Source organism: Leptomonas pyrrhocoris, assembly GCF_001293395.1.
Source record: "Leptomonas pyrrhocoris isolate H10 chromosome Unknown, whole genome shotgun sequence".
NCBI lineage: Eukaryota > Euglenozoa > Kinetoplastea > Trypanosomatida > Trypanosomatidae > Leptomonas > Leptomonas pyrrhocoris.
In genome coordinates this window covers 167,840-184,291 of record NW_015438373.1, presented here as the reverse complement: position 1 = coordinate 184,291, position 16,452 = coordinate 167,840, and the positions used below count along the sequence as shown (strand labels likewise).

The 16,452-nt window shown below is 52.2% G+C and overlaps 6 protein-coding genes across 7 annotated transcripts; all 6 read left to right on the top strand.

The window, feature by feature from the left end:
• Positions 1-1,170: 1,170 nt before the first annotated feature.
• On the top strand, positions 1,171-1,593 carry ABB37_07130 (hypothetical protein; the record flags this gene model as incomplete). The annotated part of the gene is made up of 1 exon (XM_015805656.1): positions 1,171-1,593. The coding sequence occupies one exon, from the start codon at positions 1,171-1,173 to the stop codon at positions 1,591-1,593; it is 423 nt and encodes a 140-aa protein (XP_015655662.1).
• An 860-nt stretch (positions 1,594-2,453) lies between these two features.
• On the top strand, positions 2,454-3,554 carry ABB37_07129 (hypothetical protein; the record flags this gene model as incomplete). Its single annotated transcript, XM_015805655.1, has 1 exon — positions 2,454-3,554. One exon carries the CDS (start codon positions 2,454-2,456, stop codon positions 3,552-3,554), a length of 1,101 nt encoding a protein of 366 aa, XP_015655661.1.
• A 1,397-nt stretch (positions 3,555-4,951) lies between these two features.
• On the top strand, positions 4,952-7,437 carry ABB37_07128 (ion transport protein-like protein; the record flags this gene model as incomplete). Its single annotated transcript, XM_015805654.1, has 1 exon — positions 4,952-7,437. The coding sequence occupies exon 1, from the start codon at positions 5,749-5,751 to the stop codon at positions 7,435-7,437; it is 1,689 nt and encodes a 562-aa protein (XP_015655660.1). The 5' UTR covers positions 4,952-5,748.
• A 1,227-nt stretch (positions 7,438-8,664) lies between these two features.
• Positions 8,665-10,376, top strand: ABB37_07127 (hypothetical protein; the record flags this gene model as incomplete). The annotated part of the gene is made up of 1 exon (XM_015805653.1): positions 8,665-10,376. The coding sequence occupies exon 1, from the start codon at positions 8,838-8,840 to the stop codon at positions 10,374-10,376; it is 1,539 nt and encodes a 512-aa protein (XP_015655659.1). The 5' UTR covers positions 8,665-8,837.
• Positions 10,377-11,123: 747 nt separating this feature from the next.
• On the top strand, positions 11,124-11,561 carry ABB37_07126 (hypothetical protein; the record flags this gene model as incomplete). Its single annotated transcript, XM_015805652.1, has 1 exon — positions 11,124-11,561. Exon 1 carries the CDS (start codon positions 11,232-11,234, stop codon positions 11,559-11,561), a length of 330 nt encoding a protein of 109 aa, XP_015655658.1. The 5' UTR covers positions 11,124-11,231.
• Positions 11,562-12,105: 544 nt separating this feature from the next.
• On the top strand, positions 12,106-14,040 carry ABB37_07125 (stearic acid desaturase; the record flags this gene model as incomplete). Of its 2 annotated transcripts, none has more annotated exons than XM_015805651.1 (1): positions 12,106-14,040. In XM_015805651.1, exon 1 carries the CDS (start codon positions 12,655-12,657, stop codon positions 14,038-14,040), a length of 1,386 nt encoding a protein of 461 aa, XP_015655657.1. In that variant the 5' UTR covers positions 12,106-12,654. The 2 variants fall into 2 exon arrangements, with proteins under 2 accessions (XP_015655657.1, XP_015655656.1); XM_015805650.1 differs by having other exon boundaries at positions 12,112-14,040.
• Positions 14,041-16,452: the final 2,412 nt, after the last annotated feature.

The following is a 16,452-nucleotide window of genomic DNA, read 5'->3' as shown; positions in this document are numbered from 1 at the left end:
TATATATATATATATATATATATATATATATATATGCATAGAAAATTAGTTTTTGATGTTGTTTGTTATTGTGATGTGCGCCATTCACATAAGCTTCTTCTTGCTTCTTATTGTTTCTACCCCCCCCCCCCCCACCGCTGAACACTTCATGTCCACTCTTCGTTTTGCATTGTTTCTTTCTCGTGTAGAAATACTATATATATATATTATCTCCTTTTGTAGTTGTTGCTTTCTCCTTCTCTCTTGCACGACCGCGTCAGGCTCGTCGGAGAGGACGTTTGCCATAAAGGCTTGTTTTTCTTATATGTTTGTTTTGGGTAGCGCATCAGTATGTGTGCGTAGAGACGCGTGTGTTGCGCGACATGCATCCACTCTGCCACCAAAGGAAAAAGGGGGCGAATAACTTCTGTTTTCTTTGTTTGTTTGTTTGTTTTTTTGTTCTGCCTTCGTTTCGTAAGGTGGCCTGATGCACCCACATCGAACAGAGCTCATTTGGATCAATTAGGAAAGGGAAAATACCTGGGGCCGAACACGTCATGGTGTTCTTTTTTGTAGGTGTTGTTGTTTTTGGTGTGGCTTTCTTTTTATCATTATAATTGTTCTGGTCACGTTTTGAGTGCGTACGTGTCCTTTTCTTTTCTGTATTGTCTCTGCTGAAGAGCGGGAGAATGAGAAAGGGGGAGGATGGAGTGGTGTCCTCATACATGCATACATGTATGATGCGCGTTCCGCGAATTTAGTTAGACACGAGTTGATCCTTTCCGGTGACCTGTGCAACAACAGCGAGGTAAGCAATTACAATATAATAGAAAGAAGTACTTGTGTTGCTGTGTTCGGCACCTCCCTCTACTCCTCCTCTTCCTCGGCTTCACTACACAACTTGAGTGATCTTTCAGAGGCTGCCAAAAAAGGGCTGTTTGTTCACAAGGCAGATGGCGATGACGCCGCCTTTCTGTATAGGGGGCGGAGGTGAAGTGCTGCACATTACCTTGTCTTTTGGTATCCAGGTCCTGTTTTCTTTGTATACGTCTTGCTTTGCTCATTCATCTTTGATCGTCTTCCGCAGTTGAGGCCTGTGGAACGAACGCGCTCGCCTATGTAGACGTAACGGTTGCCGATGAAAGAAAAGAAAATAATTCCTTTGCCTCGGTGTTCTGTTTTTCTGCACTGATGTATTCTATGTCAGCTGTTGTTCTCATCTTTGCTTTATTGGCCTTTTCTTTGTTTGCTTGTTTGTTTGTTATTAACACCGCGTCACTTCTATGTATGATGCTTTTTCCCTTTCTTCTTTCTTCTTTTAAAGAAGCCGTGGCTTCTCCGTGTGGTCCTCTCCATCTCCTCACAAAAGTACAACACCTTCTCTTCATGTGTGCAGCTGTACACTTCCCGAAAAGCGCTATATTACGGTTTCTTTTAGTTTCTCTTAATTTCTTTTACAGTGACTCCTTTTTCTTGTTGTTGTTGTTGTTGTGTATTCACTTCGTCATCTTCGTGGTTGTTATTGATGTCGTCGTTTCTTATTATTTGTGTTTTCTCTCGGCGCATGTGCGAACTCTATTATTACTATTATTTTTCCGCATTTTGTGTTTGTAGTACTTGTTGCTATTGAAGCATGTGACCCTACAGAAAAGAAAACACATGTATATATATTAAACGGAACCTGCTACCGCTGCCGAGCATTCGGGGAAAGGGAGAGAACGAGCAGCAGGGAGAGGGGGGGACCGATGCGCGCAAACGAGCATCCCGCGTTGCAACCCAGCGAGCGTGGCCCACACGTACTCTGCAGTAGCCCATTGCGTGTTACCTTCCTCTTCTTTCTTTCTCTTTTTACTACTATTATGACGGCTTGACAGATTCTCCCGTTTCTCTATGTTAATGAATTCGTGCTCCTGACAACGCGCACTCACTCGGAAACCCTCTCTTTCGTTCCGCCGTCCTTTCTCGTTTTTTAATCCTACGTCTGCAGCCGAGAACATACTAAATTTAAAAAGCACAAGCTCGCCGTGGCGCCGTGCACAGCCATATAAACACGCACTGATACGTGCCGGCGGCCACTCATCGCAGCTTCCTGCGTTCAGGTGCTTCGCGCTTCTTTTGCCTTCCTTGTCCGCCGTTGTGCTGCACAATTCCTCGGTAAAACGGTTCTGTGGAGCACAGTCTCTGCTTCCTTTATCTACCTTTCTTCTTGTTGTTTCGCTACCTACTTGCTGGTCCTTATTTTTGTGCTTTGATATTATTTGACTTCACTGTTTCGTGTTTGGGTTTGTTTTCCACCTTCCCCGCGTGTGTGTGTGCCGTTGTCCATCCTCCTCCCTTTCTATTTTATAGTGTGTATAGCCACGATGACGCGACCCGCACACCGCCATCCCACAGCGCGACGGAGAGGTCGTCTTTCTCTTCTTGTCGTGTTGTTGCTGCTCTCTCTTGCGCCGGTTCCACTCCCCGCCGAGGGCATGATCGCCTCCTACACTCTGCGGAACAGCCGCATTGGCAACACCTACGCGTACGCCATGTACAGCGGCGCTGCCGTGACGGGGGAGGAGTTCGTGACGGGCACCACCACCTACCCGTACATCTTCGAGAGCGCTACGAACGGCTTTGTGGTGAAGATGTTGAACGCCTATCTTGCGTCGATCAACAAGACTCTCGCCGAGGTCGGTGGCAGTCTGCATACGTGTATGGGCAGCGAAGGTAGAGACGCCACCGGGCAGACGTGCTACAAGGCGTTGCTGGCGGCCGCCGCGCCAGCAGACTGCCCCGCGGCGAACGTCCTCTGCTGTCCGCTCTTCTGGCGAGTGCGGGGGCAGAACATCGAAACTACCATGGCGGAGATGGACGCCGAAACGATCTTCTGGAACGGCGCCCACGCGATCAACGGCTTCTTTACGAACTTCTCCCAATCCTACCTGATGGAGAACGGCAACTGCAGCAAGCCCGTGTTTAGTGACACGACAGCAATCAGTCTATCGGTCGACGCGACAGGGGAGTGGCGCTTTGTGCCGCTGCTGACCTCCTATGTCCTGCAGGAGACGGCGCTGAACATCAACGCGACGAGTGCGGCCACCTACTTTAATAACACGAATCCGCAAGACACGGTGGACACCGCCAGGGTCGCCCAGCAGCCGCTCTATCGAAGCCTGCAGCAATACGTCATTCCCGTGGTTGTGTGTGTGGCGCTGCTCGTAGTCACCGGGCTGTTTCTCGTGATCGCCTGCGGCTGCCAAACACACCGCACCAACGACAGTGTTCACCGCATCCAGCAACGTCTGATTGAGTTGAAGTCCGTCCCACCTCCCCAAGGCTCCGTCGCCATCTTAAACGCTATCAGCCCCGAGAGCAGCAGCAGAGACAGTAGCAGCAGCAGCAGTGGAAACAGCCCGCGCAGTAAGCAGCAGACGTTGAATCGTTCTATGAGTCGGCACTCCGCGGTGGCCGATCGCTCGGGCAACGACAGCCTTAGCAGCGGTAGAAGCGACCCCAGGGATGCGGCGGGCAGCGGGGAGTCGGCCCCCTTAAAGAAAGATAAAAAGGCGTCGGCCAAACGCTTGTCTTGAGCGCAGGCAAAGGCGGCAGAGGAAGCAGAGAGGTTCACTTCAGTCGGAAGGTTCATCGGCATCAACGCATCGCAAAACTCGAACAAGACGAAGCAGCTCAACCTTCCACTTCGCTTCCAATGGCGTTGTCGATGATGGTTCATCCGCTGAGCAGCCCTCCCTCCTCCCCCCCCCCCCTCGTCCTTTCAGCGCGCCCCGATCTCTTGTAAAACGGCTGCGTTGTCTCGCATTATTTGGTAGTAGTAGCAGTATAAGTTTCCATGTATCGCATACGAGTTTCCGTCAACCCAAATTGTGCGGTCCTCTTACCTTACGTGCCGAGTTATTTTTCATTAATACATCGACGTCGGCTCTCATCACTCTCTCTCTCTCTCTCTGTTGATCAAAAATAGCTTCTTCTTCTGTTGCTGCTGGTGTTGCTGAGGTATTTTTTTTTCTCTGTTTTTATCTTTGGAACGATGTACTTCTTTCGTAGATTGGCTAATAAAGGCTAACCGCTTCTCTTCTTCTCATGTGGAACTCTTCTCATCTCATCAGCGAAAAATATCTTTCGCTGGATCCCGCCGCCCGCCCCCCCCCCCCTCCCCTTCTTTTCTTCTGATTTGGCATTGCCGGTGTGCATTACGGTAGACCTGCGACAACCCAACCTTTGAACTCGCTCACACTTCTGTTTTTCTTTTGCGCGTACTTTGTTGATTGCTGTTACCGCTGGAATTTGCCATATATATGTGCACATCTATTAGATTGCAGACCTCCATGCGCGGCGCAACTCCCTCGCTCGCTTCTGTGGGCGTGCGTGTTGGATCTTTCGTTTCTTTTAATATGTGGTAGTCCCCGCCTGTGTGTGTTTTAGAGTTTTAATAATAATATATATATATATTGCTTCGGCGTTTCTTTCCTTTCCCCGAGTCTACGCAGACGAGCTCCCTCTTCTATTTCATTTTGCTTTATCCTTTGTGTATGTGTGTATGTGAAATTATATATAGCTGTTGTTTGCGTCCTCGTGCTGCGGTTTCGACTACAATGCCTACATTTGTATTCAGGTATATGTATGCGTGTGTGTCTACTATTGAACATGAAGGACAAAGCAAAAAGGGCAACATCACTTACGGCCGTTCAGTGGTGGGTTTCTTCCAACGGAACTGCGTCGACTCTCGAGACGGATAGCATCGGGTTTGAAAAATAAAAGAGCGGGAAAGTAAGCAAGAGGAGGAGGAGCTACGACGTTTGTGGAGAACGTGCCTGTCCCTTCCCTTCTTTCTTTGTGGTTGCCGTTTCCGTCGCCAACGGTCTTGGTTCGTCGTCCACGATAATTTTTGTCACCGCAACCTGCCTTACCGCACACATACACATGCACTCTCTCTCGCATCTCGAATTTCCCCACTCCTTTCTTTAAAGAAAAAAAACTCTTGTGTTTTTGTTTCCCCCTCTTATTATATACGAATAATTTCATACACGATTTGGTGTAGCTTTTGGCTCTGGGTTTTCTTCTCCCCTCTGTGCGTCTCACCACACACACACACACAGTGGTTTTATTATTATTATTCCCCAGCACGTACACGTACACTCATAAACTTCCCTCCAAACACACCACACCCTTGGGCACGTTCTCTTTTGTTGTTGTTGAGTCAGCAGGGCAGTTTTCCACCGCTGCCTCTCCATCAAATCCTTTTAGTTGTTGGTTCTTGCGTTGAGGGTATTTCAGTGTCGCTGTCACGGCTGCGGCGCAACTTTGGCGCTCCTTCCCGCCTTCTTCCTTCCCTCTACTACTCCTCTCCTTCTGGGTCGTCCGTCAAAGAATAAGGAGAGAAGAGAGAGCGAGAGAGATAGAAGTAATCGTCGACGAACGCGCGGTAATGCTGCGTGGGTGGTGTTCAACAGCGCTTCGCCTTTTTATTCGAAGCGCCGCAGACTCTCTTGGTTGATTTTTCCTTTTCTTTTCTTCTGCGGCAAGGAGTCACGCCTGCCCGAGACAGACCGAAAGGAAAGGGATCCGAGACGCAGTGCTCTGTCGTCGCGCCATTAACGAACGAACGAAAGAAAAGGTGATCTCCACCGTCAGCGCAGCGAATCACTTCATCAGCAGACTACTTGCAATTCGCTGTCTGCTTGGGCCGTTTCTTCCTCTCTGCCGAACACTAGCATCGCAAAGGAGGGTAGAACAAACTTCATAAAGAAAAAGAGGAACGAAACGATGTCGTCTGCAGCGAACAGGCCCACCAACGTGGACCGCGAGATGTCGGCCCTCTCCCCCGCCCCTCCCACGACGTCTGCGGCCGCCGCCTCCAGCGAGCCGACGTCGATCATTCCGGCGAACAGCAATCACGTGAAGAAGCGGCCACGCGGTGCGCTGAACAAGGTAGCCCGCACCATCACAAAAGGTCCCCGCCTTCTCGGTCGTCGCATCAAGCACTTCCTGAAAGATGACCTGTACATCGACGTGCGCTACCAAAAGGCACCGCCGAAGGTGGTGACGAAGGAGCTGGCGGTGCTGGAGGTGCTGTCGGTGTACCACCGCTGGCTGCGCGGCGTACAGGCCCTCCTCTCCATCGCCGTCTTTATCTTGTCGCTGCTTAGCGTGCCGAACTCGGCGGTGATCGTGAACTGCACGATTTTCGTCGTGTCTCAGGCAGCCTGCCTCGTCATCTGCAAGACGTACCACGTCAAGGCCCAGTTTTCAGGCGTCACAAACGTCCTCTTTGAAGGACGCAACATCTTCACCTCGCCGTACTTCCCGAACATGGTGGCTGAGCTTATCTTGTGGAACATACAGACGCCGCCGTGGATGTTCTGGGGGCAGCCGTTCTTTAACCTGCTCGACTACTTCATCTTTCTCCGCATGTACTCCATCGTGGTTTACCTCAACAACGCGGCGTACGTCTATCGCACCTTCTGCCGAACCATGTCCGCCATCAGCGACCTGCCGCTCTCCACCTCCTTCATGATCCGCACGGGTCTGCTGTACCACAAGGTGCACATCTGCGCCACCGTGATAGTGTGCACGTGGCTCTCCATCGGCTGCCTGTACGCGCGTGCGGAGAGCGTGAACCTGGGCGATGCCCTCTGGTTCTCCTTCCAGTCTCTCGCCACGCTGGGCTACGGTGACATTACACCGTCGACCCTCTCCGGTCGTGCGGTGGCCTTCGTTGCGTGGCTGGCGAGCTACTTCCTCATGGCCTACCTCATCACCATCCTCTACTCCCTCCTGCGGGCGTCGGAGCAGTCGCAGAACATGCAGACGTTGATGGAGTGTCACGATCTGGCGCACAGCCTGCGCAGCAGGTCGGCTCGCGTGATCCAGATTGCGTGGAAGCTGCACCGCGTGCGCACGGCGAGCCTGGACCCGTCCCCGTGGAAGGAGAAGGCCCGGACGCTGCTGCTGTCGTGGCTTCTCACACACATGATCGCGGCGCTGCGTCGCACCCGGCAAAGCTTCAGCGACGCCCAGCGCTCCCTGCAGGAGACCACCGTGCACCCCCTCACCGGCCTCTCCGCCTTTCAGTACAACGCTTTTCTGCTCACGACGCACAGGGCGGCGCGGCATCTGCAGCGGGTGAAGGATGTGGACCGCGTCTACCTCGCCCTGCGTGACCGCGATGTGCCGGCGTCGTCGCTGTCGCGGCGCGACATCGAGTCCATCATCATCCTGCCAGGAGACTCATTAGAGGCAGATGCAGCATCGTCGTTTGCTGCGTTCGGCGGCGGCGGCGGCGGCGGCGGCGGTGCGCGCGCAGAGTCGGCGACTGTGATCGCAGAGGTCGCGCAGTGGAAGGATCGTGTGTCACAGTTAGAGCAGAAGTGTGTTCGGCTGTCGGAGGTGCTGGATCGGATGAGCGCCGTCGCGGAGACGCACCCGCCCAGCATGGCCGTCTCTCAGCTGTAAAAGGAGTTTTTCTCCGCCACGTAGTGCATGTAATTTTTTTTCCCTTTTTGGGAGGATGTCCACACCGGAGATTTGCTATTGCGGTGTGTTGTGGATGTTTCTGATGGGAGGAGGGGGGTTCTTCGGCGAACCTCCTGCGCTATATCTTTTTGCGTTCATGTGCACACATACTTGTCTGATCGAACAAACCAGTGCTTGCTATTATGATCATTACTGTTATTGTTTTTATTTTGGCATCGCCGTTGTAATACACTGCTGAGGGGGCGATTTAACCTATTGAGTGTGTGTGCGTGTGTGTCACCCGCCATTTGTATGGGTGAGATGACCTCTTGCTTCTACATGATGAACTCTATCGAAGTCCTTGTCGTCACCGCGGAAACGGAAGTCGTTGTTGTTGTTTTAGCGAACGTGTGTGTGTGTGTGGGTGGGTGTAAGTCTGTTATGGGGTGTAGGTGAAGTGGAGGAGGGGACCGTAGAACTTTTGTCTTCCTTTGCATCACCTTTTTGTTCTGTGTGTGTGTGTGGTAGTGTGAAGGTGGAGGTGAGCCGCTGCTTTTCAAGTCGCGCATCTGTTGCCGTACGAACAGCTGTTAGAGCCTTAGCAGCGCCTCTCATTGAGTGAAGGGCTTTTTTTGTTTGATGGTTGTTGTTGTCTCGGAATGACCGCTGACCTCGTCCTCGGGACGGTACTTTGACTCACTGCACGCATAAAAACCAGCGGAAACGATTCTTCCAGTAACAATAAGAAGAAGTGAGATGTGGACGAGGAAAAAAAGACGGTGAACAGCACCACTGCACGATTCCTGTGGTGGTGGCGGTGCCATCGTGTTGAACGCCTTCTTGGAATCGAGAGGTGAGAGAGAGAGAAAACGAAGACAAGCTTTTTTGCGGAGGAGCACATCGGCTGTCAACGCGTAAAAAGAAGAAGAAAAAGAATGTGGATGCAGATTCCCATCGCAGCGTTGCGTGCGATCGCGGTTACTGCTGTCTCGCTCCGCGGCTCCTCACTTCAAACGAAAGGGGCAACGCCTAAAAATGAAAGAGAAAAAAGATAATGGGGCGCATCCTTCTGTCGCCGCGATGCAATATGAGCGCCCGCTGATTATTCTTTGCTTGTCTCCGTCGCCTTCATATATATTTTTTTCTTCCCATCCTCCTGGCACCCCCACCTGTGTCGGCGTGTCTTTCTTTCATCCCCCATTCACATCCGTCATCGTTGTGCCGCTAGCACAGCTTGCGTACGTGTGTGCATACACCTACACACACATATATATATATATATACATATAGTGGGGGACAAACGCCTTTGGTTGTCCTTTCCTTTTTTCTCTCTTCTTTTCTCGGCGTCCGGCGCGAGATTAGTTTTCGTTGGTTGGCTTTGCTTTGCTGTACAACTCATCATGGAGCTCCGCTCGCGCGTAGAGAAGTTGGCGCAGCTGCAGGCGCCGACGGTCGTGCCGCCGACCTCCACACCTGCCATTAGCCGCCTCGTCTCCCTCGAGCATGACCAGATGACCCACCGCTGGCTGCGCGGCGCGATGTCCTTCCTCGCCTTCATCTGCTTTATTCTGTCCATAATCCAAGTAGAAAACAACGCGGGAAACATCGTGCTGCACGTCCTCCTCCTCGCCTTCTCCCTGGCCGGCGAGGCGTGCATCGTCGTTATTTATCGTATTAAATCTCGCTTCTCCGGTGTGTCGAACCTGGCGACGCACGCCATCAACCCGCTGCACTCGCCCTACGTCTCTACGATGCTGGCGGAGATGCTGGTGTGGATCGTCATGGCCCCACCGGCCGTGAGCAGCAAGGCCGTCTGGGCGCAGGTGCTGGACAGCCTCGTCATTCTCCGCTCCTACGTGTTTGTGCTGTACTTGATTCGGCTGACCACCCAGAGCGTGTTTAAGCGGGCCGTCGCGGCCATCTGCGGGTACCACTTCAACTCATTTTACCTTTTCCGCCACACTTTCCTCTCGCGCCACGCCGTGGTCACCGCCGCGGGATTTCTCGTTGTGTGGCTTGGGCTGGCGCTGCTCTACAGCAACGGCGAGACCGTCAGCTACGGGGACGCCGTGTACTTCTGCTTCTCCACAACCGCCTTCGTGGCCTACGGTGACATCGCTCCCATGACGTGGGTGGGCCGCTTCGCTGCCTTCTTGTCCTGGTGCCTCGGCCTCCTCATGATTGGTTGGTCCGTCAGCCTCATGCACGCCTTCCTCAAGATCAGCGCGGCAGAGCTCAATCTGCACACCCTCTTCCGCACGAACAAGCTGTGCGCGGCGATCCCGACCGAGGCCGCCCACACCATCCAGCGGGCATGGAAGCTGTACGTGGCGAAGCGCGATCAGAAGAACTACGTCGCGGTGCAGTTCAACGCATTGCTGCTGAGCGTGCAGGCGTGCAGCTTCCGCAGCCTGCGGCGCGACTTCGCAGCGGCGGAAAACGCCTTTCTGCGCTCCACCTACACCTTTGAGGACAGCCTGACTGCGATGAGCCGGCAGTCGTCCCGCCGCTCCACCCCGGCTGGCTCGCCGCGATCACCCGGCAGCGCGAACGTCAGCAGCTTCGGCGGCAGCGCCACCACGCCTCGCATGGGCACGAGTAGCACTCGTCGCCCCTTCGCCCTCTTCAAGGAGATGAAGGCGAAGCAGTCCCCGTCCGTGTCCCCCAGCGTGTCGAGAGGGGAGTTGGAGGTGGGCAGCGAGGACCCGCACAACGCGAGCAGCACGAGCAACGGACCGGTCACGACGCCGGCGGCACGTGCAAGTCCACCTGCACCGCTGGCGCTGCGAATCAGCCCGGTTCGCACCGGCGACAGCGCTGCTGCGACGGCTGACATTACGGCTCGGCTTTCCCGACTTGACGAGACGCTGAACGCGCTGATTCGCAAGGCGGAGCGCATGACGCCGCAGCGCCACTCGCTGACGGAAGTGGACTCGTAGAAGTATAGAGCAGTATATACTTTTTTTTTTTAGCAGAGGAAGACGAAGGTGGACGAAATGGGCAGGGAAGTGAAGGAGGTGACGCAATCACCTCCCTTCGTTTTCTTTGTCAAAGGCACATCGATTATTGCTGCTGTTCAAATCAGCGATCGAGAATCACCACTCTAGTTCTAAGCTGCGATGGTGCTGTTGTGTGTTTGTTTGTTTGTGTGTACCTCTTTCCTTGTTGTTGCTTATTATTATTACTACTACTACTACTATTATGGGCGAGCTTCTCTGTCCTTCTCAAGCTTCGATGGCTGTCTCGTCGCCATCACTTTCGAACGCAATCCTGCACCGCTGTTTTTTGGAGGGGGATGAAAGGAGAGGTAGAATCGACGATGCTGACGTTGACGCAGCTCCATCGATAACACGTAAGACAGGAATGCAAATGGGGAAAAAAAGAGAGCAGAGAAGAGTAGTTTTGCGTCTACCGTTGTTTGGGCGCAACGGTGTGGAATAGGGACGTATCCGTAGTGGAAGCGCACGAGCAGCACGCCGGTGTGTTAGCTCCTGCTTGCGCCACCACACGATCGGCTGCGAGTTACACAGCCTGCGTATTGTTGTTGTTTTGTTTTTATTTCCGGTTTCCTTCACCAATCGCGTTCTCTTGTCTTTTCGCCTCTTTGCTCCTCCTGTTCGTTTCCACGGACGCCACCTCGCGTATGTGGTTGCTGTTGTTGCGGATGTTTACATTGTCATGCTTTAGCTCTTTAAGTGACTCTGCACACACACGCACGCACACGCATAATAATAATTAAAAAAGGGAAAGCAGATACACTACTTAGATCTCCCCCTCCCCCTCTTCATTGCAAAATGACACGTTCAGCAGATGTGCAGCGCTCCATGAACGACGTCTCTGGCAACGGACAGGCCGAGAAGACGTCGAAGCTGCGCACCTTCGATCAGACAGCCCTGCAGGCCCGCATGGCGAAGCTGCGAGCAGAAATCGCACAGAAGGAGGAGGCAGAGGCGCAGCGGGAGCGCGAGGTTGTCAGCCGATCGGTGGCGGACGCGGATGTAGAAGTTGTAGCGGACGCCCTGCACGTCCCAACGGGTGTGGCGAAGCGTCAGCTGCAGGAGAAGAACGGCGACGTGACGGCTGTTCTGCGCGAGGCCGTCGGACTGGGGAAGGCACGTGCGTAAGATGCAGTGAGGGGTGTTGACGTAATTTGTTTTGTTCTTCTGAACAGCCGGGCAAAACAAACGGCGGAGTTGTGTGTGTGGTGGATTCGCAGCGAGCTTCCGATGTGTGACAGTCGCGTCATGGACGTTGATACTAGTGAATGATGATGATTGTTGCGGTGTTATTGCGATGCGGTATCTCTGGGGCGAGTAACTAACGCTCTTCTTATCCCTCCCATAAAAGGTCACTTATTCAACCGCACTTATCTCAAAAGTTGAAAAGAAAACCGACGTTTTGTGCGGTCCGTGGTGTGTGCGATCCTCCCAGGAGTTCAAAACGTCTCCTTTGTGCCCTAGTAGGCATTCTTCCGAATACACGACATCGGGTGTGCATGTGTTTCTTCTTCTTCTTCCGCGGATATCTGTCGCGCACGGTTTATTTATGTAATTAAACTTGTAGGTGCTCTCCTTTGTCACCCACCGTCGTCTTCCTTCTCGCTCCCGCTGTCTTCTCCCCACCTCACGCACACACACACACGCACACTCGTGAACTATCTTGACTGAAGCAAAAGAGAGAAATAATTTTCCCAACGCAAAGTTCAGCTGTCGAACGTTGCCGTTCCTACAGGAAACAGCGTTTCTTTCTTTCGTCTCTTTTCCCTTTCTCCTTTACCCGTTTTTCCCCTTTTCTCTCCCTTTCTACCTCCTCCTCTCCCTCCATCAATATCTTCGTGCGGAGAGAGCACATCCGTGTGACGGCACTCTTTATCAGTTTCAGCGCCTCGCGTACTGCTGTTGTTTCTGTTGACCGTTTGGATCGTATACGCTCTGCTTCCCCTTCCCCCTCATCCTTTTTGGTTCTTCTCTATTCGTGTTAGGGAGGTATCTCTTATTTCAACTTAGACCCGTAGTCTACACACCTTTGCTGGACTCTTTATCCGCCCTTTTTTCTTCCTTTTGCTGTGTACTTTATTTGTTTTGTTAACGTCTGCCATTACTTTCTCAGCTCCCGTACTCGGCAACCGATCCGATCCCATACACACACGCACACGCACACGAGGCAGAAACAAGAAAAAAAACGTAGAGAAAGCCTGCTGGAATAATAACATACAGAATGCAGTACATCAACAACCTCTTCACGTGCAGCGTGCTGCCGACGGTGGAAGACAACGACACCAACGCCGCCGCCGCTCCTGAGGAGCGTGAGGTGCCGCAGTTCACGAAGGGCAACTTCCAGTACAACTGGATCGGCATCTACATCATCACCGTGCCCTTCCTCTTCGTCCTGCTGGGCATCTACCTCTGCGTGCCCTTCTCCATCCCGATCTTCGTGTGGTGCATCTTCTTTGCCGTGGCGACGGGTATGGTGGGCGTGACGACCGGCTATCACCGACTGTTCTCACACAACGCCTTTACCGCCGGGCAGGCGATGCAGTGGGTGTGCGCCTTTATCGGGGCTGGCGCCTTTCAGGGCTCCATCAAGTGGTGGGCCCGTAACCACCGCATCCATCATAAGTTTACGGACACCTACAAGGACCCGTACGATGCCCGTCGCGGCTTTTGGTTCTCCCACTGCGGGTGGTTCATCATGCGCATGGACTACCAACTCCTCGGCGACGCGGACGTGTCGGACTTAAAGGACAACTTGGTGATCGACTTTCAGCGCAGGTACTTCGCGGTCATCGCCGCCATAACGGGGATTATTCTGCCCCTGATGATGGCGGGGGCGACGACGGGGGAGTGGAGGGCGGCCTTCTTCTGGGTTGTGTGGCTGAAGATCTTCCTGGTCCACCAGTTCTCCTTCTTCATCAACAGCCTCGCACACATGAACGTCTTCGGTGCGACACAGCCCTACGCCGACACCACCACACCGCGCGACTCTCTCATCTGCGCACTCGTCACCTTTGGTGAAGGCTACCACAACTTCCATCATCAGTTCCCCAACGACTACCGCAACGGGTACAAGCTCTGGCAGTTTGACATGACAAAGTACTACATCGCTGTTTTGAAATTCTTTGGGTTTTGCGACCAGCTGCATCGTGTGCCGAACGAGGTAATTGAGCGGACGGCGGCTACGCAAGGCATCAAGACACACGAGAAGTTGTTGCAGGAAAACATCGAAGAGGCGCAGCGGCTGGAGGTGCCGGCGATTCAGACCTTCACCATGGACGACGTGAAGAAGGAGGTGGAAGGCGGGCGCAAGTTGATCATCATCGACGGCTACGTGCTGGATCTTGGGATCCCGATCCCGGTGGACACCGGGGCGCGGGAGCTTGGGGAGCACCTGAACTGGATGGACAGCCACCCCGGCGGCCGTGCGCTGCTCGCGGCGTACATCGGCAAGGACGCGACGGCGGCCTTCAACGGCGGTGTGTACGCACACACCGTGGGCGCACGCAATTATCTGCCTGAGATGCGAGTGGGACGGCTGAAGGAGCGGCGGGCGCCCTCGCGCATCTCACCGAGTGGGCTCGCCACGGAGGTGACGCTGGGCCGCTGAGCAACACACCCATTCACATTCACACGCATCTTTTCCGTTGGTGTGACTGCTTCGCACGGTTGTCCCCTTTTGGCAGCTTTTCCACTGCGGGTACGTCTCCGTAGTGAGGGCTCTCTGATAAAGAGTCGCACATGCATCTCGGTGCTTTGTTTCATATGTCGTCGTTTATTATGTTTCCTATTATTATTTTAATTATTACTTCTTTCATTCTTTCTCTCCCATTTATTATCTGCCTCAACACAGCCTCTTTTTGCTGTTGATGTTCTTGGATGCCAGCGGGTTAGACATCCTTGTGCACTGACGCGCTGTTTCCTAGCCTTGCATAGCCTCTTCATCGTGGACAGGTGCGTGAGTAGTAGACCGACTCTGTGTAATTTGCTTCCTTTTGTTTTGTTTTCTCTCTCTCTCTTTCCTTTCAGTTTTATTTTCTTCTTCGTATTACTTGTGTCTGTGCGTTATGTGTGAAGTTAACGTCACCGTTTCGTGGTTTTTTCTTATTATTATTCAAGCAGAAGTGGGCTTTTGCGCTGCATCCTTCCGAATGTGTGTGTGTGTGTGTGATTCTTCTTTGATGTATTTGTTGCCTTTTTCTTTTTAATGTTGACATCTGCAAAACGACACGGCACTCCCCATTAAAGTGAATTGGTCCTTCTTCTTTTCGTGTCAGTCATGTGCGATAATTTTATTCCTGCCGTTGTTCGATTCACATGTGTACAGAACTTTTTCTTCCCTCCCCCCCCCCCCCCCCTTTCATTCGTGCATTTCCGCGGTGTGGGTTGTGTTGTACTTGCGCGCATTCTTGGACTTGAAAAGAAGAAGAAAATAAAATGCAGTAAGAGACGTTCCTCTCTGGTGGGTAGACACACACAACTGTCTTTCTTCTGTTTTCTCGGTGTATCCATAATGTGTGGCAACCGTAGGTGCTCACGAATTTGATCGATACTTTTATTGCTATTGCTTCTCTTTTGATTTGCTGTTGTAGGTACGTTTGAACGCCTTGCTGTGCGTTCTCCTCCGTGTCAACTGTGCGAGTCTTCTTTTCTATTTTTGTTTTCTGCAAAGACGCCCACACCCACACCCGCGCACAGAGACACACAGGGGGGGAGAGAGAAAGAGCGTGGCCATCACACGTACCGGCGTTTTCTCACCTGTATTCTCTTTCTCTCTCTCTCCCGTTTCTTTTGTTGTTGTTGTTCTGGTGATGGTGGTGGTAGTGGTAGCGACGGCGGTGAGCTGTTATATGTTTTTTCTAATATTTCGGTTATTATTCTCCTTTTCTTTCCCTCTTTTGTTTTTACTTTCCGCTGGTGGTTTTGCCTGCTTGTCGTTTCTGTTGTGGTTGTCTCCTTCACGTGCTCCTCCGAGCTACCTCAAAACAATATATAGTGCGAAATGCCTTGTTCGAGCTTTCCTTCTTTTTCTTTCCTTCTCCCTCCCCTCTGACGCCGTGGGTGGCTGATGTGCAAAGAGAGGTGTTGCATCCGCAGGAGTCGAAATGGCACAGCGTCGTTGAGCAGGCGACGGTGGCGAAATATCGTAAAAGAGCCGGAGCTGCTGTTTTCTTTTTTCCCCTTGGTGTGCATTTCGCTGGATGAATTCTATTATTTTCATTTTCTTTCGTTCCTATATATATCTATATATACCCCTGCGCATGTGTGTCAGCACCTCTCAGAATTCAATGCGAAATGCCGGGCTGGTGCGCAAAAAGTACTTGAACGTTTTAAGAGCTTTACTTGAAAAGAAAAAGGGGGAGGTGCTCTCTCCCTCTCTCTTTCCGCTGCTCGGACGAGAATCTGCGGGACGATGACTTCAAGGGGATTCTATGCGACGGTATGTGGATGTGTTGCGCTTTTGTACTCCCACCCACCCACCCCCTCATCGAAGGAAAAATGAAGAGTTGTTGCTGTTGCTGCTGTTCGCTGTCGAAATCCGGGGTTATATATATATATATAAAGAATAAGTCGAGGTCAAACAAATATCTTTCTCTTTTTTTTTATCCGCAGCCACCCATTTCAAAAACGCCTTCAAAAGGAAAGGAAAAAGAGAAGAGCGTGCGTCTGTGTGTGTTGGAATGAGCCTTCCTCTCCTTCACGCGGCCCACTCAGGATTACCGCCTCTTCTTTGTTGGTTTCTGCGTGAGCTCAATGACAACTAGAAACCGTTTTATGAAGAAAACATGTGTTTCAACTTCTTCTTGTATTTCCCTTAACTTGTTCTACTCATTTTTTTTTTTTTGTCTTTGTTTTTATAAGTCTACGTGTGTGCAAAAGTCGCAGTCGACGATTGAAAAGGAGGAAAAGGAAGAAACGTCAATGAGCGGTTGGGGGGGGGGGGTGCGCATTCACTGCGGCTTCCTGGCAGAAACGGAGCTGTTGTTTGTCTTTGTGCCTGCGGGCGGTCTGCTCGCCTAAC